The 18963-nt window shown below is 46.2% G+C and overlaps 1 protein-coding gene across 2 annotated transcripts in view; it reads left to right on the top strand.

Moving 5' to 3' along the window:
- Nucleotides 1–18940, top strand: part of scap (SREBF chaperone) — a 33922-nt gene extending 14982 nt beyond the window's left edge. The window contains exons 8-23 of one of the 2 annotated variants that reach the window (XM_076280940.1): nt 2892–3018; nt 4149–4261; nt 5668–5762; nt 5920–6018; nt 6245–6457; nt 6701–7050; nt 7395–7541; nt 10409–10610; nt 10964–11079; nt 11589–12108; nt 12895–12980; nt 13243–13325; nt 13491–13657; nt 13862–13942; nt 14108–14314; nt 14662–18940. In XM_076280940.1, coding sequence (XP_076137055.1) covers nt 2892–3018; nt 4149–4261; nt 5668–5762; nt 5920–6018; nt 6245–6457; nt 6701–7050; nt 7395–7541; nt 10409–10610; nt 10964–11079; nt 11589–12108; nt 12895–12980; nt 13243–13325; nt 13491–13657; nt 13862–13942; nt 14108–14314; nt 14662–14904 — 2849 coding nt within the window. In that variant the 3' untranslated portion in view covers nt 14905–18940. Of the gene's footprint in view, nt 1–2891; nt 3019–4148; nt 4262–5667; nt 5763–5919; nt 6019–6244; nt 6458–6700; nt 7051–7394; nt 7542–10408; nt 10611–10963; nt 11080–11588; nt 12109–12894; nt 12981–13242; nt 13326–13490; nt 13658–13861; nt 13943–14107; nt 14315–14658 lie in introns of both variants that reach the window. The other variant, XM_076280939.1, reaches the window with a different exon arrangement.
- Nucleotides 18941–18963: the final 23 nt, after the last annotated feature.

Raw genomic sequence — 18963 nt, 5'->3', positions numbered from 1 at the left:
GTCCAACAGTGCAAGAGTAAGGTCTAGAGACCAGCATAAATAATATGGACAAATAGGAAAGTAAAGTATAATGTAGACAAGGTAAAATAAAAAACTATTTCAGTGCAAGAACAGGTTGAGGTAATAGGGTTATAGCCATTCATTCAGTATTGTAGCAGAAGCCTGACCGCAGCCATTGGACATGTGTGCTAGTGTAGCGGTAAAACAGTAGTGAAAACATTAGGCTGCGTACATTAGTAAAACAGTAGTAAAACAGTAGTAAACAGTAGTGGGCAGTCAGTACTCAAACATGGACATGGAGAGGGTGGACATGGAGAGGAGAGGTAACAAAGTGTTTTGTTTGATATTGACTTGGCAACAAACGGCGAATGTAACAATATTGTGCAGGCTACGGTTACGGAGTCAAGTGAGGTGGAAAGTTATATAGGCTAAATTACTCAGATAGACCTACAATATTACATTTTGAAAATGAACTAAAATAAAATACATTTTAATTAAATACTCATTAATTATTTTCAAAAGCTGAGCCGCATCAGAGGGATCAAAGAGCCGCATGTGGCTCCGGAGCCGCGGGTTGCCGACCCCTGCTGTACAGTACATCGACGTAACCGTGAACTTCAGCGGTAGAGAACAGACATGGGATGTATTAAACTACGTGAACATATATTATATTTCAAACACTATTTTAACATTTTGATTTCAGTAGGTCCATTTTTAATTTAATACAGTACCAAAATGATTCATGACTTATTGAGTAAACAAATGGCAGGTTTGTCCGAGACCAGATGCAGTTCCCAAAAGAGCCACAGGTTCCCGACCCCTGCTCTACCTAGATCAACGTATTAGATCAGATATAAGCATAAAGCACAACAAGCTGAGTGCATCTTTGGGAGAAGGGCTGGGTATCTCTGGAATACTGCTGTACCTGGATGGCTGGCACTAAAGTAAAATATCTGATGAGGATGATGCCAAGCTCTTTAGCCTTTGACAGTCCCCAAGTCATGACATAGGTCATCAATCAAGGCCCTTTTCTTTTGAGCTCTTGAGTCCAAATGTTGGCTCTCACTGATGTATTTCAGATACCCTCCCTCCACACACACACACACCACACACCAGTGCTGTACTTCTGGTGTGTGTGTGTGTGTGTGTGTGTGTCAGGGTTTCCGTTGTCCGGTAATTACCGGACATTGGCCGAAAGAAAAATGAAATGTCCGACAAAATTAAATCTCTCCGGTCAAATAGTCCGATTGAAATTGGCTAATAATCCCGTCCCCTAACGCAATCTGAATTTGAGAATAAGCCTTAATATGTAAGCCTATATTATACGTCCTCTGGCTATGTTTTTAAATGAACAGGCTCTACTTTTTGAAAAGTAAGCTATTAAACAACACGCATAGCCTATGCTGCATTTCAAATAGGAAGTGCACGCTTAAAACATTGTTAAACAACGAATGAGTGAGGCGGTTCAAACTTGGCCAGGCCCAGGCAGACTAGCCTTAAAAGTTTTTTCAGAGGCTAGACGCGATGGATGATGATAAATTGGTAACGTCTGAAGCCTCAGATGTCCGGTCAACTCCACCACCACCACCAGATAAAAAGCATAAGTGTCGGGCGTATCTGTCGGAATCAGTGACATTGGAAGTGGAGTTGCGGGGGGTGCGGCCGCTCCAAGACACTGTCATTCTCCGTGTACACTGGACATGCAAAGTGTTCTTTACCCAAAGCATACAGTAGGCCTATGCGTTCTCTGTCTATGATCTGCAGGGTTAGGGCCTCCTCGCGGATAATTTCTGGCACAATTAAACGGTATCATTGAACCGCGGCCGAAAGAAAAAGAAACTAAACATTTCCCAGAATAGGAAACATTTCTTAATGTATTGTTATCAAATAAAGAGGCATAGCATTAGGGGGTAGTGGTGTGAGCGCTCATTCTTGTGTGTGCGCATCTGTGTAAGTTAAACAGTCACCACTGGAGATAACATGGGTAGCAGCAACAAACAACGTAGCCTTTTTAAACATGCCTAACAAGATCTAGCTAGTATCTTTTCATGGACAGCAAGAGTCCGCTTCGTTCCTTGTTTTAAGTTAGGCTAATGAACATGTTGCATTCTATACAGCCTGATTATGTTATTCTTTAAGCTACATAGCCTGTCTCCAGTTTTCCTCAATTTGACTAATTAAGAAGGGATAATAGGATATTTGACCGGCATATCATCAAAATGTCCGGAAAACGAAACCTCTGCCGGTCACTTTGACCGGCACCATTTTTTTCTAGCGGAAACTCTGGTGTGTGTGTGTGGTCAGTTCCTCTGGCCTAGTGTAATCAGTCAAACTGAGGCTCCTCTACTTCTTTGCCATCGTCCTCCGGACTGCGGCCGAGTCCTGGCAGGAGATCACTGGCTCCGATTAGAGAAGGTCAGCCGCAGGGTTTGTGTGACTGAGCTGTGGCCAAGGCTGTTCCAGTCTGGCTGGGGGATAATCCTCCCGGAACGGTACATTCAGCCCGCAAGAATTCACTCTGATAAGGCACAAGGCATGGTGGCGCGGCCCACGCCAACACCTCTGTGCCCACCACCACAGCGCCAGCATTGTCTCGTGCACACACCACGCTCACGCTCGCTCACACACACAACGGTGGATTTGGGGTGTGTGTGTGTGTGTGTGTGTGTTGTTGCATAGTTCCTGGAATTATCTCTCAGGAGCAAGTTTCTGCTCGAGATTTTCCTAATCTTCAAGTCTCCCACACAGATGCCCATGCTCACACATTTCCTGATAACTCTAAGCATGTATTCTCACACCCACACTAACATGTTTGTTCTTTCTCTCTCACTCTGTCTTCCTGTCTCAATCTGTCCATTTCCTCCTCTCCTCTCCTCTCTGTGTCCTCTTAGGTAAGATTGACATGGTGAAATCCAAATGGGGTCTGGCCCTTGCTGCCGTGGTTACCGTGCTCAGCTCTCTGCTCATGTCAGTGGGCCTCTGCACCCTCTTTGGCCTGACGCCCACCCTCAACGGAGGGTGAGCCACACAGACACACAAACACACACACACACAGACACACACACTGCATGCACTTGCTACATGCACACTATACACTCATACACTTGTGCAAATTCATGCCATGTTGACACACACACACACACACACACATAATCACATGCATGCTCATCTGCTCATTGATTCCCCTTCAGACAAGTGTAATGGGTAAAGTCAAGAGCAGGTTAATGTGCAACCGGCTGTGGCCATGGCGGTGTTTTTTGGTGAGTGGAGTGGGGGAGGTGTAACGGGGGATTCCGTGTCGTAATGGTTTGTAGTGGGTGGAGACCGCCGTTTCTGGGCCAATCAGAGGAAACATCTGCGGCTGCTGTCAAAGTGGTGTGAGCTCGCACCATGAGCACACACACACACACACACACACTCACACACTCAGACTCCCTCCCAGATCACTGGGTTCTTTCTGACAGTGCACAGAGCACACTCAGACCTGGACACCAGAGGTGGCCTTCAAGGAGGTCATACATCAGCATGCTTCAGAGCAGAGAGTTACGTAACACCTTCCTTGTTTGAAGTGTGTGGACTCACTTCTGGCATCTTTATGACCCTAGCTTAATCCAGTTACACACAACACTTTTCACCCACATACCTCCAGCCTCGCCATACACACACACACACACACACACACACACACACACACACACACACACACACACACACACACACACACACACACACACACACACACACACACACACACACACACGCACGCACACGGTCACCTTTTTAGCACTGGCCTAGTCCAGTTGCACACTGAACTTTCCCCTACATACCTCTTTGGGAGTGTAGCTATCTCTGTTGCTATCCTCCTCTGTGGGCCATTTGAAACCTGCATGAATATCCTGTCCCCGTTTCAGTGTTGAAATAGGGAAGCATAAATACACTGTGATTAATGCAAGAGGTTGAATATCATAAGGAGCTGACTGTCTTGTTTTGGCTCTCCTCATACATACAGTATATACATATACAGTAAATTATGTGTGTATATAGCATATATGCATGCATGTTTGCATGCATGAATGTATGAATGCATGCATGCTTGAATGTACCGGTATGCATGTATTTGAGTTTGTATCTATCTTTCATTATTTCAGAGAGATCTTTCCCTATCTTGTGGTGGTCATTGGGTTGGAGAATGTACTGGTCCTTACAAAGTCTGTGGTGTCCACCCCTGTTGATCTGGAGGTGAAACTACGCATTGCCCAAGGTCAGATTAGAATCCATATGCATTTGCAAAGTAAATTGATATGATACTATACATTGATATGTGTATGTAATGTAAATGTTGATTGATGGCCTCGGTGAGCCCAGGCGAACCTTTTGGCAAATTTGAATTTGCTCTGCAGGACCGTCCAGAAAGGAGCCCATTGATGCCCATTTCCAAACTTGCCGTTTTATTGCTTCCAAAGGTGTATTCAGAAGAGAAATTAAACTTGAATTTGTGCATTAAAGTCTTATCAAATCATTTCATTAAACATAAATGTAGCAAAGACCAAGGAACTAATTATTGACTTCAGGAAGCAATGCCCCCCTCTTCCCCCCACTATCATTGATGGTCAACCAGTTGAGGTAGTACAAGAGTATAAGTACCTTGGCATAATTATTGACAGTAAACCATGTTTTAATTCATACACTGATGCTGTTTGTGCCAAAGCCCATCAGCGCATGTACTTTTACCGCAAACTGAGGAATTTTAACATTGACCCTACTTTTATGAAAATGTTTTATTCCTGTTTTATTGAGTCTGTTTTAACCTTCTGTTTTATCTGCTGGTTTGGTTCTCTGTCCATTAAAAACAAAAATAGACTGGAGAGTATTGTCAGGACATGTAGCAAGATTGCAGGCATCAACTTCCCCTCTCTCTCTCACACCTACACTAAAAGAGTGGCAAAGAAGGCCCAATCTATTGTATCTGACCCCCGCCATCCCTTGTCCTGCTAGTTTAAGCTACTCCCCTCAGGCCGTAGGTACTCCATGCCCAGATGCAGGTCCAATAGACTCAGAAACTCTTTTATCCCGACTTCCATTTCCATTTTAAACAATCTGCCTGAACTGTTTTAACTACATTTGCGTGTTATGTATTGTTGTATTGTTACATATTGTTGTGTGTCTGTCCTTATGTCTGTCTGCTGGCTGCGCAATTAATTGCCCCTCGGGGACAATAAAGTTACCTTGACCTTGACTTGAAGTGCAGCAAACATTTCTTTCTTGTAAACGAAGGTTTTAAATCAAGTTGTTTACTCAGTTCTAAAGAAAATACGGATTCTTGGGTTTTTGGTGATTCGGAAATGGACATCAATGGGTTCTTTTCCAGACCAACCTGCAGAGCAAATTCAAATTTGCGAACAGGTTGGTCTGGGTTCACCCAGGCTAGTAGATTGATTGCGTTTTAACAATATACTGGTATGATCATTGAATTTAAGTTCGATGTTAGTATATGAAGATCACTTTTACAGTAGAGGACACCCTTGTGTGAGAGAGAGGTTATAAGTGCACTGACTGGACTGGTTCCCTTGAAGCCCACGCATTGATTCCTTTGGCCTCAAACCTCTTGACATACTGGGCTGGAATATTTGTCTGATGACTAAGCGTACATGTGAATGTGTCTCACAGGTCTGAGCAATGAGAGCTGGTCCATCATGAAGAACATGGCTACAGAGCTTGGCATCATCCTCATCGGATATTTTACTCTAGTGCCCGCCATCCAGGTACTGCAGTATTCCAGAGTTGCCCAGCCCTTCTCCCAAAGGACTTCACTTTATGCACTGCCTGTTGGTCGAGGACGGGGCTCTTCTGTATTGAGTTGTTATGTGCACTCTCTAGGTAGCATTCCTCCAGTATTGATTTTTTGTCCTCTCGTCGCAGGAGTTCTGTCTGTTTGCTGTGGTTGGCCTGGTGTCAGATTTCTTCCTGCAGATGTTCTTCTTCACCACAATTCTCTCTATCGATATTCGTCGCATGGAGGTGAGAGCAGAAAGCTCTGTTTGCTTGCCATGTTTACTTTTCTCTCCCTGGTGCCCTGAGGTCACAGATGGACTCCATCATCCCTCCCTAGTTTTGCAGATTTGTTCATCCCAATAGTTTGTCTCGGTTCCTAGTACTGGGTGAAAGCTGGATGTTACCCTCTCTTTGATTGACTTCTTCTGTGATCTCCCTGTCTTGTCCTCCCGGTCCTCCTTCACACACTCAGCTGGCTGACCTGAACAGACGTCTCCCGGCCGAGGCGGGCATGCCCCCTTCCAAACCTGGCCCTTTACGTCCCCGAGAGACGCCCCCTCCCCCGCGGCCCTCCCCCCACACCATCACACTCCAGACGCCTGCCTTCCGGAACCTTCGGCTGCCCAAGAGGTTGCGGGTGGTGTACTTCCTGGCTCGCACGCGCCTGGCCCAGCGGATCATTATGGTAAGAGCTACAGCTATCAGGACCAAACTATGGGCACATAGTAATCGGCTAGCATAGTTTGTATCACATTTCTCTGAGAAATGTCAGCTTGTTTAAGAAAGGTGATAAGCATTGTACAGTATGTATAAAAATAATTGCTTCATAATTCATTCTGTTGATGGCAATAATAAAAAGGAAACAATGTTTGTAACTTACTGCTATTAAAACATGCATAATGCACTTTTGTGTACTGTTCTTGTCCAGGTGGGCACGGTCATTTGGATTGGGATCCTCGTCTACACTGACCCTGCCGGCCTGAGGACCTATTTGGCCGCCCAGGTGTCCGAGCAGAGCCCCCTCGGAGAGCCTGGCCTGCCCCCCCACCTCGGGGTGGCCCCCGTCTTCCCAGGAGGCGACCCCACCAGCACTCTGAGCGTGCTACCCGCCCCCGAGCCCACCCCCATCCCCGAGAACCAATCGCACGGCCACGGCAGCCACGACGGCCGCAGCCCCCAGATCACGTGGGGCCCGGAGGACGAGGAGGGCTGGAGGAGACTGTCCTACCGCCACTGGCCCTCTCTCTTCAGCTACTACAACATCACGCTAGCCAAGAAGTGAGTATGGTCCTCAGCACACAAGTATGACCGCTTTAAAAAGGAGCCCAGTCTAGAGTGCACAACACCCTTTTTAGTTCCAGTTGCACTGAGCAACAACTGGAGTAATTGTTGGAAGAAGCATACTGCTTCCAAATATTGGACTGTACTCATTATACTTGGCTCAGCCCCACTAAGGCACACTTGACCTACATGTTTATCTAGTACTTGGTATTGCTCAATAACTGTTAGAACTTGCTGAACTGGGCTGACTTGAATTCAGTTGTTGCTAGATCTAGGTAGGATATCATATCTGTCCATGTCCTCTGTCCTTGACCGTGACGCCTGTCCGTCCCCCTCCACAGGTACATCAGCATCCTTCCGGTCATCCCTGTCACGCTGCACGTCACACCTCAAGAGGCCATCGAGATGCGTCACCCCCAGGACACACGTCACGCCCCTCCCCCGCACCCTAGGGCCCCCGACCTGCAAACGGACCTCACCCTTTACAAGTCAGTCTCCTGCCCTGGTGCCACATGAGCATGCCACACTTCACACCAAATAGAGAGCCGGGAAAAGATAAATTATTTTCTGGTCTCGATCGACTTGTGCCTTGAACTACTTATGTGATGTTTGTCAATTTTAAACACAATTTTTCATGTAAAGACATTTGCAGTTTGTTTCGTAACTATTGAATTCCAACATTGTGAATAATCGTAATTCCAACGACTACAAACCCATCAGTCGCGCTAGTGACGTTAGCCCATTCATAGCCACACCGGATTGTACAAGCATACCAGCAACAGGTCTTAATTGGGCTTCCCTTGCCGATGAAAATACCATGAGTCAGAGGATTAAACACATCAGGTAAGTTGTATTCGTCCATAGACTGTACATAAGCTACTGTTAAGTGACATAGCAGGCAGCAAGATGTAACCGTCAACTAGCATAACAGCTAGTCTTATCGTTCGAGACGAGAGATGTAGTCCACTGAGCGGATTCGCACAAAACCAACATAACTTTTTAAAGCTGCAGTTGGCAAGATTTTTTTGATCATATTCACTGAAACCGACACTATGCTCCGACTGAACAACATAAATCAGCCGGTTTTAGAAACCGCCACCTAGAGCCTGTTATTTGTTTTGCAAAAGTCCACAGCTCCCGTTTCTTCTGGTCCAATCAGAGCAGGGCTGTGTGAGATCTGACTGTCACAGTCTGGTGCAGTCTGGTTCGCACTGACGACCACAAACTCGACGAGAGGGTGCTCGATGGTAGTGGGGGAGGGGCATGAGCGTTCAACATTCAACATTTTGGCTAAGTCCCCTCAATCTATCAGACTTGCCAACTGCAGCTCTAAGTCTATCGAACAACAGTACTTTTTTGACGTGAAAAATTATCTTTTAAATTCACACTCATCATATGTGAAATTCGTGGCACAATTCGAACGGGACCAAAAAATAATTGTTATCTCCATTAACTCCCATTCATATTTTTTCGAAAGATGGGTCCCATGGACCGGAAGTAGAAGGGCGTGACTTCGGCTCTCTATAACACAGGGCCATTCTAGATCAGCTGGCTTATCCTGGTGATTTCGGGAGTAGCTATGAAAAGGTGTTCAGTCACCACATAGGCGCTTTTCAACTGTGATGTTTCAGCTTGACTGTATCCTGTATACTTACAGTCTGATTGCCGCAATGATTAAGTCCAGCAGGGTCAAAGTGTGTGTGTGTGTGTGTGTGTGAGTGAGTATCAGCGCATGGGTGTGCTTTGAAGACTGATGATCAGATATGGCTAACGTGTTGGCCATTGGTCAGACCTCCAAGGCCACATCCCTGTAGCCTTAATGTTCAGTGACTCATCTTTGTTGATATGACTCACAGACATGTCAAACTGATCGATAAGTGAGTTGCCCTGTGTCGGCAACCTTCTAGCATGTACTGTAGGTGCTAGTCCAAATGAGGGAATGGATGATGTACGTAAGTCTCCTTTTCTGTTATTCCAGTAGCGTTGATGCAATATAACATTATGGTGGAAATTCTGTTTAGATAAAAAGGCTCTGTAAGTCCTAACCTAAATGCAGAGGTTGCTCATTTTCGGTGTCGTTGAGGAAAGGAAGGAAGAGTTGCACATGTTATAAAATCTGATGAGTACAATGCAGAGCAGGTTTGGCGTGTGTTGAGTTCATCTACTCTGTATAGAGGTGTATGTGTGTGTGGTGACAGTTGAAGTTCTGGTATTTCTGGTATTACCTGAATACTGCAGGCGTAAACTCTTGTCTCTAAGCGAGAGCATTGTTTTCCCCTGTTGGAGCTGTGTGTCAGTACTGTACTCTGTTTTTGGCTGATTAGATTCATTAATGCTGCTTAATGACTGTGGTATGTCGCCCCCTCTTTGGCGCTAGGGGTTAGGGCGATATAACTGAAAAAGTTACCTTCTCCTGACCTCAGCGCTTCACAAAACAAGAGATTTATGAAATAAGGTTTATTTACAAAAAAACACAGGAAGCATTAGCATAAACTTCAGGAGGGGGAAAGGCCAAAATAATAAACCAACCAAAGTTATTAGGAATGGAACCTCAAAATAAAAGATAAAATAAACAATATAAACTAACCTCATTCCCTAACTAACCAAAAACAGGAGAAATGACACGGTTCCAAAGAAAATGGCACCCAGCCTCCCTACAAAGCTTTTCAGAAAAGTTACCAACAATTATAACAATGCAACAGTCCATCAATGCAACCGCCACAATTCAACAACTGTCCAAAACAGGAGAGGGGGAAATCGGTAGTGAAGAGGGCAGACAGGTTTTTATCCACTGCCTCGTTGTCTCTTCAGCCAATGGGAACACACTTCACCAATGGACCAATCTCCTTCTCCATGTGACCTTAATTGGAAGGTGAAGAGAACATAGCACAGCATGCAACAGCATGCAACACAGACAGCATGGAATATAGCACAACCTCAGTCCAAACAAATACATCCATGGATGTAAAGTTTACAATTTATGGTGGTGAACAAACAAATAAATATATACGTCTTAGGTAACAACTGGTAGTCTTCTTATAAGTAGTCTTATTCGGTCATTAAGTTTAGATACAATATGTTTGTGATTGAACAAGAAGCGACTGAAGTTCTGAACTTCTGTACTGGTGTGTGTGTGTGTGTGTGTGTGTGTGTGTGTGTGTGTGTGTGTGTGTGTGTGTGTGTGTGTGTGTGAAAACTGCTTATTCTTCTCTTCAATGATCTTTGATGATTGATGAAGAATGATGTTCTTTACAATAAGCTGCATATTTACCCCCCCCCCCTCGCTCTCTTTCTTTTTCTCTTTCTTTGTTTCTCTCTCTCTCTCTCTCTCTCTCTCTCTCTCTCTCTCTCTCAGAGTGGCAGCTCTGGGTCTGTTTGCAGGGGTGGTCCTCGTCCTGCTGCTCTTCTGTCTGTACCGTGTGCTCTGCCCACGGAACTACGGCCAGAACGGGGTGCCGCACGGGAGACGGCGGCGTGGAGAGCTGCCCTGCGACGAGTACGGCTACTCTCCACCCATCAGCGAGATCTCACCACTGCTGCTGAGAGGACACAGCATGGTACGGACACACACGCACACACACACATGCCAACAACCATAAAGCAGTATCAAGATCATCAGAAAGCAGTATCAGTATTAAGTATCAGAATACCAAGGTGTTGTGAGCATACGCGCGAAATGCATGGCTACTATTGTGTTGTCACCTTGAATATGGGTTTTCTTGATTAGCTTAAATTGACCTTGATTAACTGCATTGATTAACAGCACTCAAGGTGCCTGCAGAATGGCACAGTGTTGATGTTGTATGCTGCATGCTGCACACTCATTTTGGAAAATGAGCACTTATTCAGCTTCAATGAGGAGTGTATGGTTTCTCAGTTGTGTGTGTGTGTGAACCTCTGTCCTCCCCAGGACATCGAGTGTCTGGCTAGCGACGGAATGCTGCTGGCCAGCTGTTGCCTGGCAGGACAGATCCGCGTGTGGGACGCCCAGACAGGAGACTGCCTCACAGTCATCCCCAACAACGGGTAAGACAAGATCACTATCTGATCACAGCATCAGGACTGTTCAGACATGTTCTAATCGTCTCCCACACACTGACATAAGTAGATGGCTAATGTTGAAACATGTTATACTATTTATATAAATAAATATATATATATATATATATATGTTAAATATATATGTTAAATATATATTTAACATGATAAAGCATTGCCTCTCATCGATCTTGCATACTTTAACATATCTTGAATATGACACATTTGTGTGTAGCTTAAAAACAGATAAACGTATAAACGCAATATAACAAGGACACTAACATATCCTTACATGGCACAGGAGAATGTGTGTAGTTATGCTGATGTATTCGATGGGTTTAGTTTATTTCTGGTAGTTTCCGACAGCAATAGTGTTCTGTTGATTTGTCATCTTTTCCTTGTGGTGATGTGGCGTGTAGTTGTGGTATTCTACTCTGTGCTTGTGTTGGTCTGACCCTGTGTTTCCTGGTCCCTGTGCTTGTGTGTCTGTGCTGTAGGCTGCGTCGTAGCAGTAGCAATGGTGGCTGGGAGCAGCGTGATGGCTGGGACTCGCTGTGCGGCCCCGAGCCGGACGGCCTGTGCAGGATGGACGTGAGGGAGGCGTGGGCCGGCACCGACGCGGACGGCTTTCCCCTGAGGCGGCGGGTCACACCGTCCCGGCCGGCCCTGTTCGGAGACCAGCCCGACCTGACGCCGCTCATCGACACCAACTTCGGCGACCAGCCGCCCTCGCAGGAGCATCCGGCGGCCGGCTACAACTTCGGGGAGCTGGTGGAGAAGGCGTACCAGGAGCACGAGCCCTCGCCGCCTCTGACCTACACGCCGGTGGGCACTCCGCCGCAGCACCACCACCACCACCAACACCACCTCCACCAGCGGCGCCGCAGCCTGGGCGACCAGCCCACCCTGACCCCGGAGCGCCCAGTGGCCGGACCCCCCGACTGGGACAGCTCCGTGTGGGCCATGGAGCTCAGGGGCAACCTGATCGCCGCAGGGAGGAGCAGTGGAAAGCTAGAGGTGAATAGAAGAGGAGTAATGGAGAGGGAGAGAGAGAGAAACAGGGTACCTGCGGGGTCTTAAAAGTCTTACTTGTAATATTGTTAAATGAAGACCTTCAAAGTATTGAATTTAGTTTACAGAGTCTGGAATTTCATTCACAAGGTCGTATCCTTTTCTTCCTGGTAGGATTAAGTAGATACCGTAATGTCAATTAATTTCTGTAGAGACCATGCCATTATAGATCCCAAGGGCCTAAATAAACAAACTTTTGTTTATTTTGAAACTGGTGTTCACGGTTCTCATCCCTCAGTCGTTCACGCAATTTTAAAGTGAAGCTAAAGTAGCATTTTGTGTGCAAGCGCAGATAGGTGCGTCTGATTTGTCAGCTGGAATAGTGATATGAGCCGACCAGGAGAGATGTCTAAGGATGTCACATTAAGCACTAGCATAATCTGCATGTAGCCTAGGCTGCAGGTTAAAACATTTCAAATCAACTTTACAAATGCAAGCCTAGTCTACCATAATGAATCCTGAATTTCCCCTTGGGGATCAATAAAGTATCTATCTATCTATCTATCTATCGATCTATCTATCTATCTATCTATCGATCGATCTATCGTTTTTGACTGTTCACTTTGGCCTGTAGAAAAGAAAGTTGGTTTTAAATTCCATTTGAAGTTGGTATTAAAAAGGCCTTATATTTAAGTTTGGGGATCCTGTTGGTACCCTGAAGAAAGAATGATAAAAAGGGGTGTAGTGGTTGGTGAGAGAAATGTATAACGGAGTCCTTTTCTTTACTACTAGCTGTGGGACGCAGTGGAGGGCTCCTTGAGATGCAGGAACGAGGATGGAGTTTCAGGGATTACCGCACTGGCCTTCCTCAACAACAGGTATCTCATTCTCACACTCGCTCATATACTCACTCACACACACTCTCTCATATTTACTCACTCACACACACACACACTCTCATATTTACTCACTCACACACACTTGATTGGGCCATTGTGTGTCATGGTGCAGCTGCTTTGATGATTACAACAGGGGAGTTTATTACTCATCCCCCATGACTACAACGACAACAGCAGCAGCTTGCATTAATATAGCGCTTTATCAAGACGCAGTGCTTGATGGTTTCGGTTGATGTTGCAGGATTGTAGCAGCCCGGTTGAATGGATCTCTGGATTTCTTCACCGTGGACATTAACAAGCCTCATGGCTTGCTTCAGTATCGTGGTGAGTGCAACATCTCCCTGTTTGTGTGTGTAAATGTATGCTTAATGGATTGTGTGTGTGTGTGTGCGTGTGCGTGTGCGTGTGCGTGTGCGTGTGCGTGTGTGCGCGCGTGTGTGTGTGCGCGCGATAGCGATGTGATGATGATTGTTGTTGTTGTTGTTGTAGGTCCCCCTGGGCGTGGCAGTCTGCCCCCCTCGCCGTGTTACAGCAGTGAGGACGTGATCAGCTGCCAGCTGACGCGCTCAGTGCAGTGTGCCCACCAGAAGCCCATCACTGTGCTCAAAGCCGCCGCTGGCAGGGTGGTCACGGGCAGCCAGGACCACACAGTCAGGGTGAGGGCCACACACACACACATACATTCTCTCTCTCTCTCTCTCTCTCTCTCTCTCTCTCTCTCTCTCTCTCTCTCTCTCTCTCTCTCTCTCTCTCTCTCTCTCTCTCTCTCTCTCGTCACATCTTCTGTCCCTTGTAGTCATAGTAAGTCAGGCATCTTAAAGAGCCGTTGTGATCTTCTTAAAGAGCTCTCTGTGTGTCAGGTCTACCGTCTGGAGGATTCCTGCTGTCTCTTCACCCTGCAGGGCCATTCTGGAGGCATCACTGCCATCTACATAGACCAGGTAAGGACACAACCCAGACCAGCTCACCTGAACCGTCCGTGCTGATCATAGCTTTAACTTACGATTAGTGACCAGAGTGGCACTTTTGGAAACCTGCAGAAAAACAGAAATGTCATTGGCTAAAGTTGTTGGCCTGTAAATGATGAACTCCTGCTGTTGCCGCAGACCATGGTTCTGGCCAGTGGGGGGCAGGATGGAGCCATCTGTTTGTGGGATGTCCTGACAGGAAGCCGGGTGAGTCATGTCTATGGTCACCGTGGTGACGTGACCTCACTGGTGTGCACAACTTCCTGTGTGATCAGCAGTGGGCTGGACGACCTCATCTGCATCTGGGACCGTAGCACTGGCATCAAGCTCTACTCCATTCAGCAGGTGTGTGTTTGGGTGTGGGTGTGTCTGTGTCTGTAGGTGTGTGTATCAACTGTTGTCTTCTTGATTGGGCCATTTGTGAACAGTCGTTGCCCAAATTGTGAGTTGGTTGTACTTACTTGTTTAAATGTTGCGTGTGTAGCACTGCACACTCAGAGAAGTGCTACGCTAGCAGCAATAAACATGGCAATACAACGGAGTGATGGCCTATAGGGTCAAATTCATCCTCCTTTGTTCTCTCTCTCTCTCTCTCTCTCTCTCTCTCTCTCTCTCTCTCTCTCTCTCTCTCTCTCTCTCTCTCTCTCTCTCTCTCTCTCTCTCTCTCTCTCCCCCCCTCCCCCCCTCAGGAGGTGGGCTGTGGGGCCAGTCTGGGGGTGATCTCGGAAAGCCTGCTGGTGACGGGCGGTCAGGGCTGCGTCTCCTTCTGGGACCTGAACTTTGGGGACCTGCTGCAGACGGTGTACCTGGGCCAGAGCAGCGAGGGCCAGAGCGTCCGGCAGCTGCTGGTGCTGGACAACGCCGCCATCGTCTGCGACTTTGGCAGCGAGCTCAGCCTCGTCTACGTGCCCTCCGTACTGGAGAAGCTGGACTGAGCGCGCTCAGGAGGAACGCGAGAGGACGGCGAGAGGGACCTCTCTCGGGCCGGAGGACTTGCCACGGCCTGACCGCACTGATGACGCCGTCTCTCGCTCTCGCTTTTTTTTTAAAACCCGTCTGTCTTTTTCTCTGTCTGATTCTCTCAGCTGCGGTTTGAGCTTTCACTTGTTTGTTTTTTTTAACACTTCAGATGCGACCTTCCTCTCCTCTCTCCTCCACTTCTTTGGTCCCGTCATCCACCTGTGATCCGGGGGCAGGGGAGGGGAGGCCATGTGTGTTCGTGTAGCACTCGTCCTCTGCTGTCTCCCTACGTGGACACACAGGCGGATGAGTAGTCGGCAGTGTGTCCAGGGCAGAAGGACGGACTCTTTCTCCACAGAGGGGCTCTCTCTTTGGAGCAGGAAGGCCTTGGGTGGAGGGTTCTTTTTTCTTTTTTTTTCTCTGCTGGCCTCTAGCTTTTTTTTTTTTCTCTCGAAGCAGTTTTGTATTTTTCTGGTAGAACGTGGACTTGTTCCAGCAGAATGTGTTTCTACTCCTCAGAGGATGCTGCTGCTGCTGCTGCTGCTGCATGTTGATCTCGTGTGGGCACCATGTAGGCCAGCCAGAGGGGTCGTCTCAGCAGAGTGGAGCAGCAGCCTGTCCTCCGTGTCACCTACCCACGGCTGGGAGCGCTGTGCAGCTGTATGCCCAAGGACAGCAGTCACTAGCACCAGGGTGAATGGGATAAAGGTGTGTGTGTGTGTGTGTGTGTGTGTGTGTGTGTGTGTGTGTGTGTGTGTGTGTGTGTGTGTGTGTGTGTGTGTGTGTGTGTCTGTGTGTGTCTGTGTGTGTCTGTGTGTGTCTGTGCGTGCGTGTGTGTCTGTGTGTGTCTGTGCGTGCGTGTGTGTGTGTGTCTGTGCGTGCGTGTGTTTGAGTGAAATGAGTTGAAGGTAATAGTGCTTGGTGAAAAATGAAATACGATGAGACTGCTGATGAACATAATCTAGAGCTATATTGTTTGAGTGGTGTGCGGATGTGGTTGTGTTGAATTGTGTTGAAAGATACTGTAATCATTGATACCTCCAGTGGGGGTTGTTAGTTCTTCTTTTTTAAATGTTTAAATCTATTATTTATTAGTGATGGATTTATAAACAATTTTAACACAATTTGTATGAAACTGTACTAAACTTGACCCTTTGCCTCTTGCATAATAATTGATGGAGACGAGGTCAGGAGTGTTGAGGTAAAAATCGAATCTTTAATTGATGAACTTGAAGATCTAATATGACAATACATATTAAATGAATATCAACAGGAGCTGAGAGTGTAGATTAAAGGTGAGAGAGGGTCTTTATTGTCGGTGGGTGCTTGACACCTCCACCCCATGTAGCTGTACTCCTGGGAACCCCAGCCCAGAGTCTTGATTCAGTGGACATGTACAGAGTATATTTGTGCTGGTGATGTCCGTCATCACGATATGTTTGCGTCGGTCACCTTTAAGCTGACCTCTATATCATTGCTAATCCTTCCTTCCATGTTTGTTGGTGGGAGGCCTGCCGAAACACTGGCTGTCCATGTGCGCTTTAGACAATGACTGTAGCTGTTATCGAGGGATTGGCCATTTTATTTTCCCATGTTTGTAGAATGGCTCATCCTGATCCCTTGCCAACTTCCTTTTACTTTGGCTGATTGGAAGGATGGGCCAGTGCAGTCCAGCAGTGTACAGAGGTCAACTGTAGCAGCTGCTGTTCCAAGAGAATTGGGTCTGTCGTGGAACTGTGGACAGGGACCAGATGAGAGTGTTACTGTATTTTATGTTTAAGGGAAGCAACAAGTCTGATGGTTTTGAGACGACTGGTCAGGACCAGGTGAAGGCAGCAGAAGCCAGTTTAATTCTTGTCTCTGTCGTTAAGTCCACGTGAGCTGACTGGCTCATGGGAGGATGTTTCTAGAGACGTTCTAGAGAGCAGCAGACCCATCTCTTTAGGCCCTCTCCTCATCCAGAAAACAAACCGCATATGGAGAATGTACAACTGCAGTCGGTTCTGCAGCCACACAAACACACATTCACATTCTCACGCCACACATACAAACGTCTCACTTAACACGCACACTCAAAACACTAACACACACATTAACATTTGCACATTCTATCCATCTATGTAAGTGGAGACATTAAGACACTAATACATAATTATTACACATATTCTCAAATGCCATTTATCCACATTTTCTTCTGGTCCTCAAAGGATCACAAAAATAGTAATTTAAAGCACCTTTGAAAACTATTCAATTGTATCCATGGTTGTTTGGATGCTTAGTTGTGCACAACAGCTTGGTAGACAACCGCAAAGGTTTACTTTACAAGGATTTGATTGGTTTGGAAAGCAAAAACGCCCATACAAGCAAGTAGGAACGCACAGAACAGACAGCAACGTCTATTGTAATTTATTAGCTTTTTTCAATGTAAATAGTGACTGAGAAAGCTTTAGATTTTTTTGTAGATTTTTTTATTAGTATAAATTATTTGTTTTTGTTTTTTTTTCAAGGTTCTCCAAACCACAGAAATGATGTTTGAAATGTGAATTATAATCTTGGTAGTGGGGCTGGGACAGTGGCACTTTTTGTCATCTTCCTCTGTTGGTCTCTTTTAGTGTTGTGAAGAATGCTGTCCAAATTCTCTCAGTGACTGGACCTCTGACAGTCAAGTAGCATGTAGTCAGATTTAGCCTTACAGATTTGCTCCCGATAACCACCACCACCACCACCTGAATCCAGCCAACCCATAGCATTCCTTAGATGTTTTTGGTTATTACATTTGTAGCACACAATCATAATCCTCTTAGCCCAGTGCCCTGCAGATAACTGGTTTGTGTGTGTCGGTGGTAACTGGCTAACACGCTTCCTCGTGCTGGGCTGACTATTCAATGGAGTGGGCCACCGAGCGGGTCAGAATGAGATGCCTGCGGTGAGATACCTGTGGAGTTAACTGACCCGGCATCTGGTTTCATAGGCTCCTTATGGGACATAAGTACAATGCAGTGCATAGATCCTGTCCATGTAAGGGACCATGTCATTGTCACAAGCTTTAAGCTGCACTGTTTTCTTTGTTTTTCTTTTTCCTGGTTTGTTCATCTACAGATGAAGCTTGTTCAAGTTGATTAGAACGAAAAGGATTTGTTTATCCACCACTTTGTTTCTTGTGTAAAAATCCCTCTCTGGAGAGGCCATTTCAGGGTATCCCCACATCCACGTGTGGTGTCTGACCACCAGGTGGCCAGTCATTGCTCACAGGCATGGCTCACTCAGGTTCAATCAATACCCTGTAGTCAGTATTCACTGAATCCAGTAATAGGACCCAGGCTCATTATGTGGACGGTCTGACAAGTAGTGGCTACAGCCACTGTACACAAGATAAGGACTTGGGTATGCATACCTTAGTGCTACATAGAGATGCTTCGGATCATCTCATCACTTCAGTATCAATTTTGGCCAATGAGGGCACCATTTATGACGCATCAGCTTTTGAGCTGTTCTACTTTCCTACTGTAGGTGTACAATGGGTACATCTACCTTTTTCCAAGTCAAAGAAAAATTGGCAGCTTGACCGGAATATTGAGCCTATAACTTACTGCTGGCAAAAATAATCACAATCTTCTAAGGTGAAGATTAATACACAGAACTTTGTGAAGAGTTGGATCAACCATCAACTCTAGAAGACTTTAGACCGGACCTTTACTGGCAGGCTATTAAGTTTGATTGTGTTGAGCATTCGGGGAGATAAAACACGGTTGCACTGCAGACCTATGGGGGTTGATGGAGAATGTTTCCCAGGGGAGGGACAGAGAGAGAGGAAGAGAGAGAGCGAGAGACTGGGTGTACATTTTTATTTTGCTGTGTGTGACTGAGGCTTGGTGTGAATCCCTCCCCGTCCCATTGCTACAAAGTGGCAGGAGAACTTTAGAGGATGTAACTAATAATGCTCTGTACTATTTTTAACACAGGAAGAAGACTTTGTACTAATTTACAAATAAAAAGGCTTTGATACCTTAACCTGTCTCTTGTCTGCCTCCATT

This window comes from Alosa pseudoharengus, unplaced genomic scaffold (genome assembly GCF_046254945.1).
Source record: "Alosa pseudoharengus isolate Yale_2024_CS ecotype anadromous, Long Island Sound unplaced genomic scaffold, YU_APseudo_1.1 YU_APseudo_1.1_scf_12, whole genome shotgun sequence".
In the NCBI taxonomy this organism is placed as follows: Eukaryota; Metazoa; Chordata; class Actinopteri; order Clupeiformes; family Clupeidae; genus Alosa; species Alosa pseudoharengus.
The sequence above is the reverse complement of the archived record's forward strand: the minus strand, read 5'-3'. Positions and strand labels throughout refer to the sequence as shown.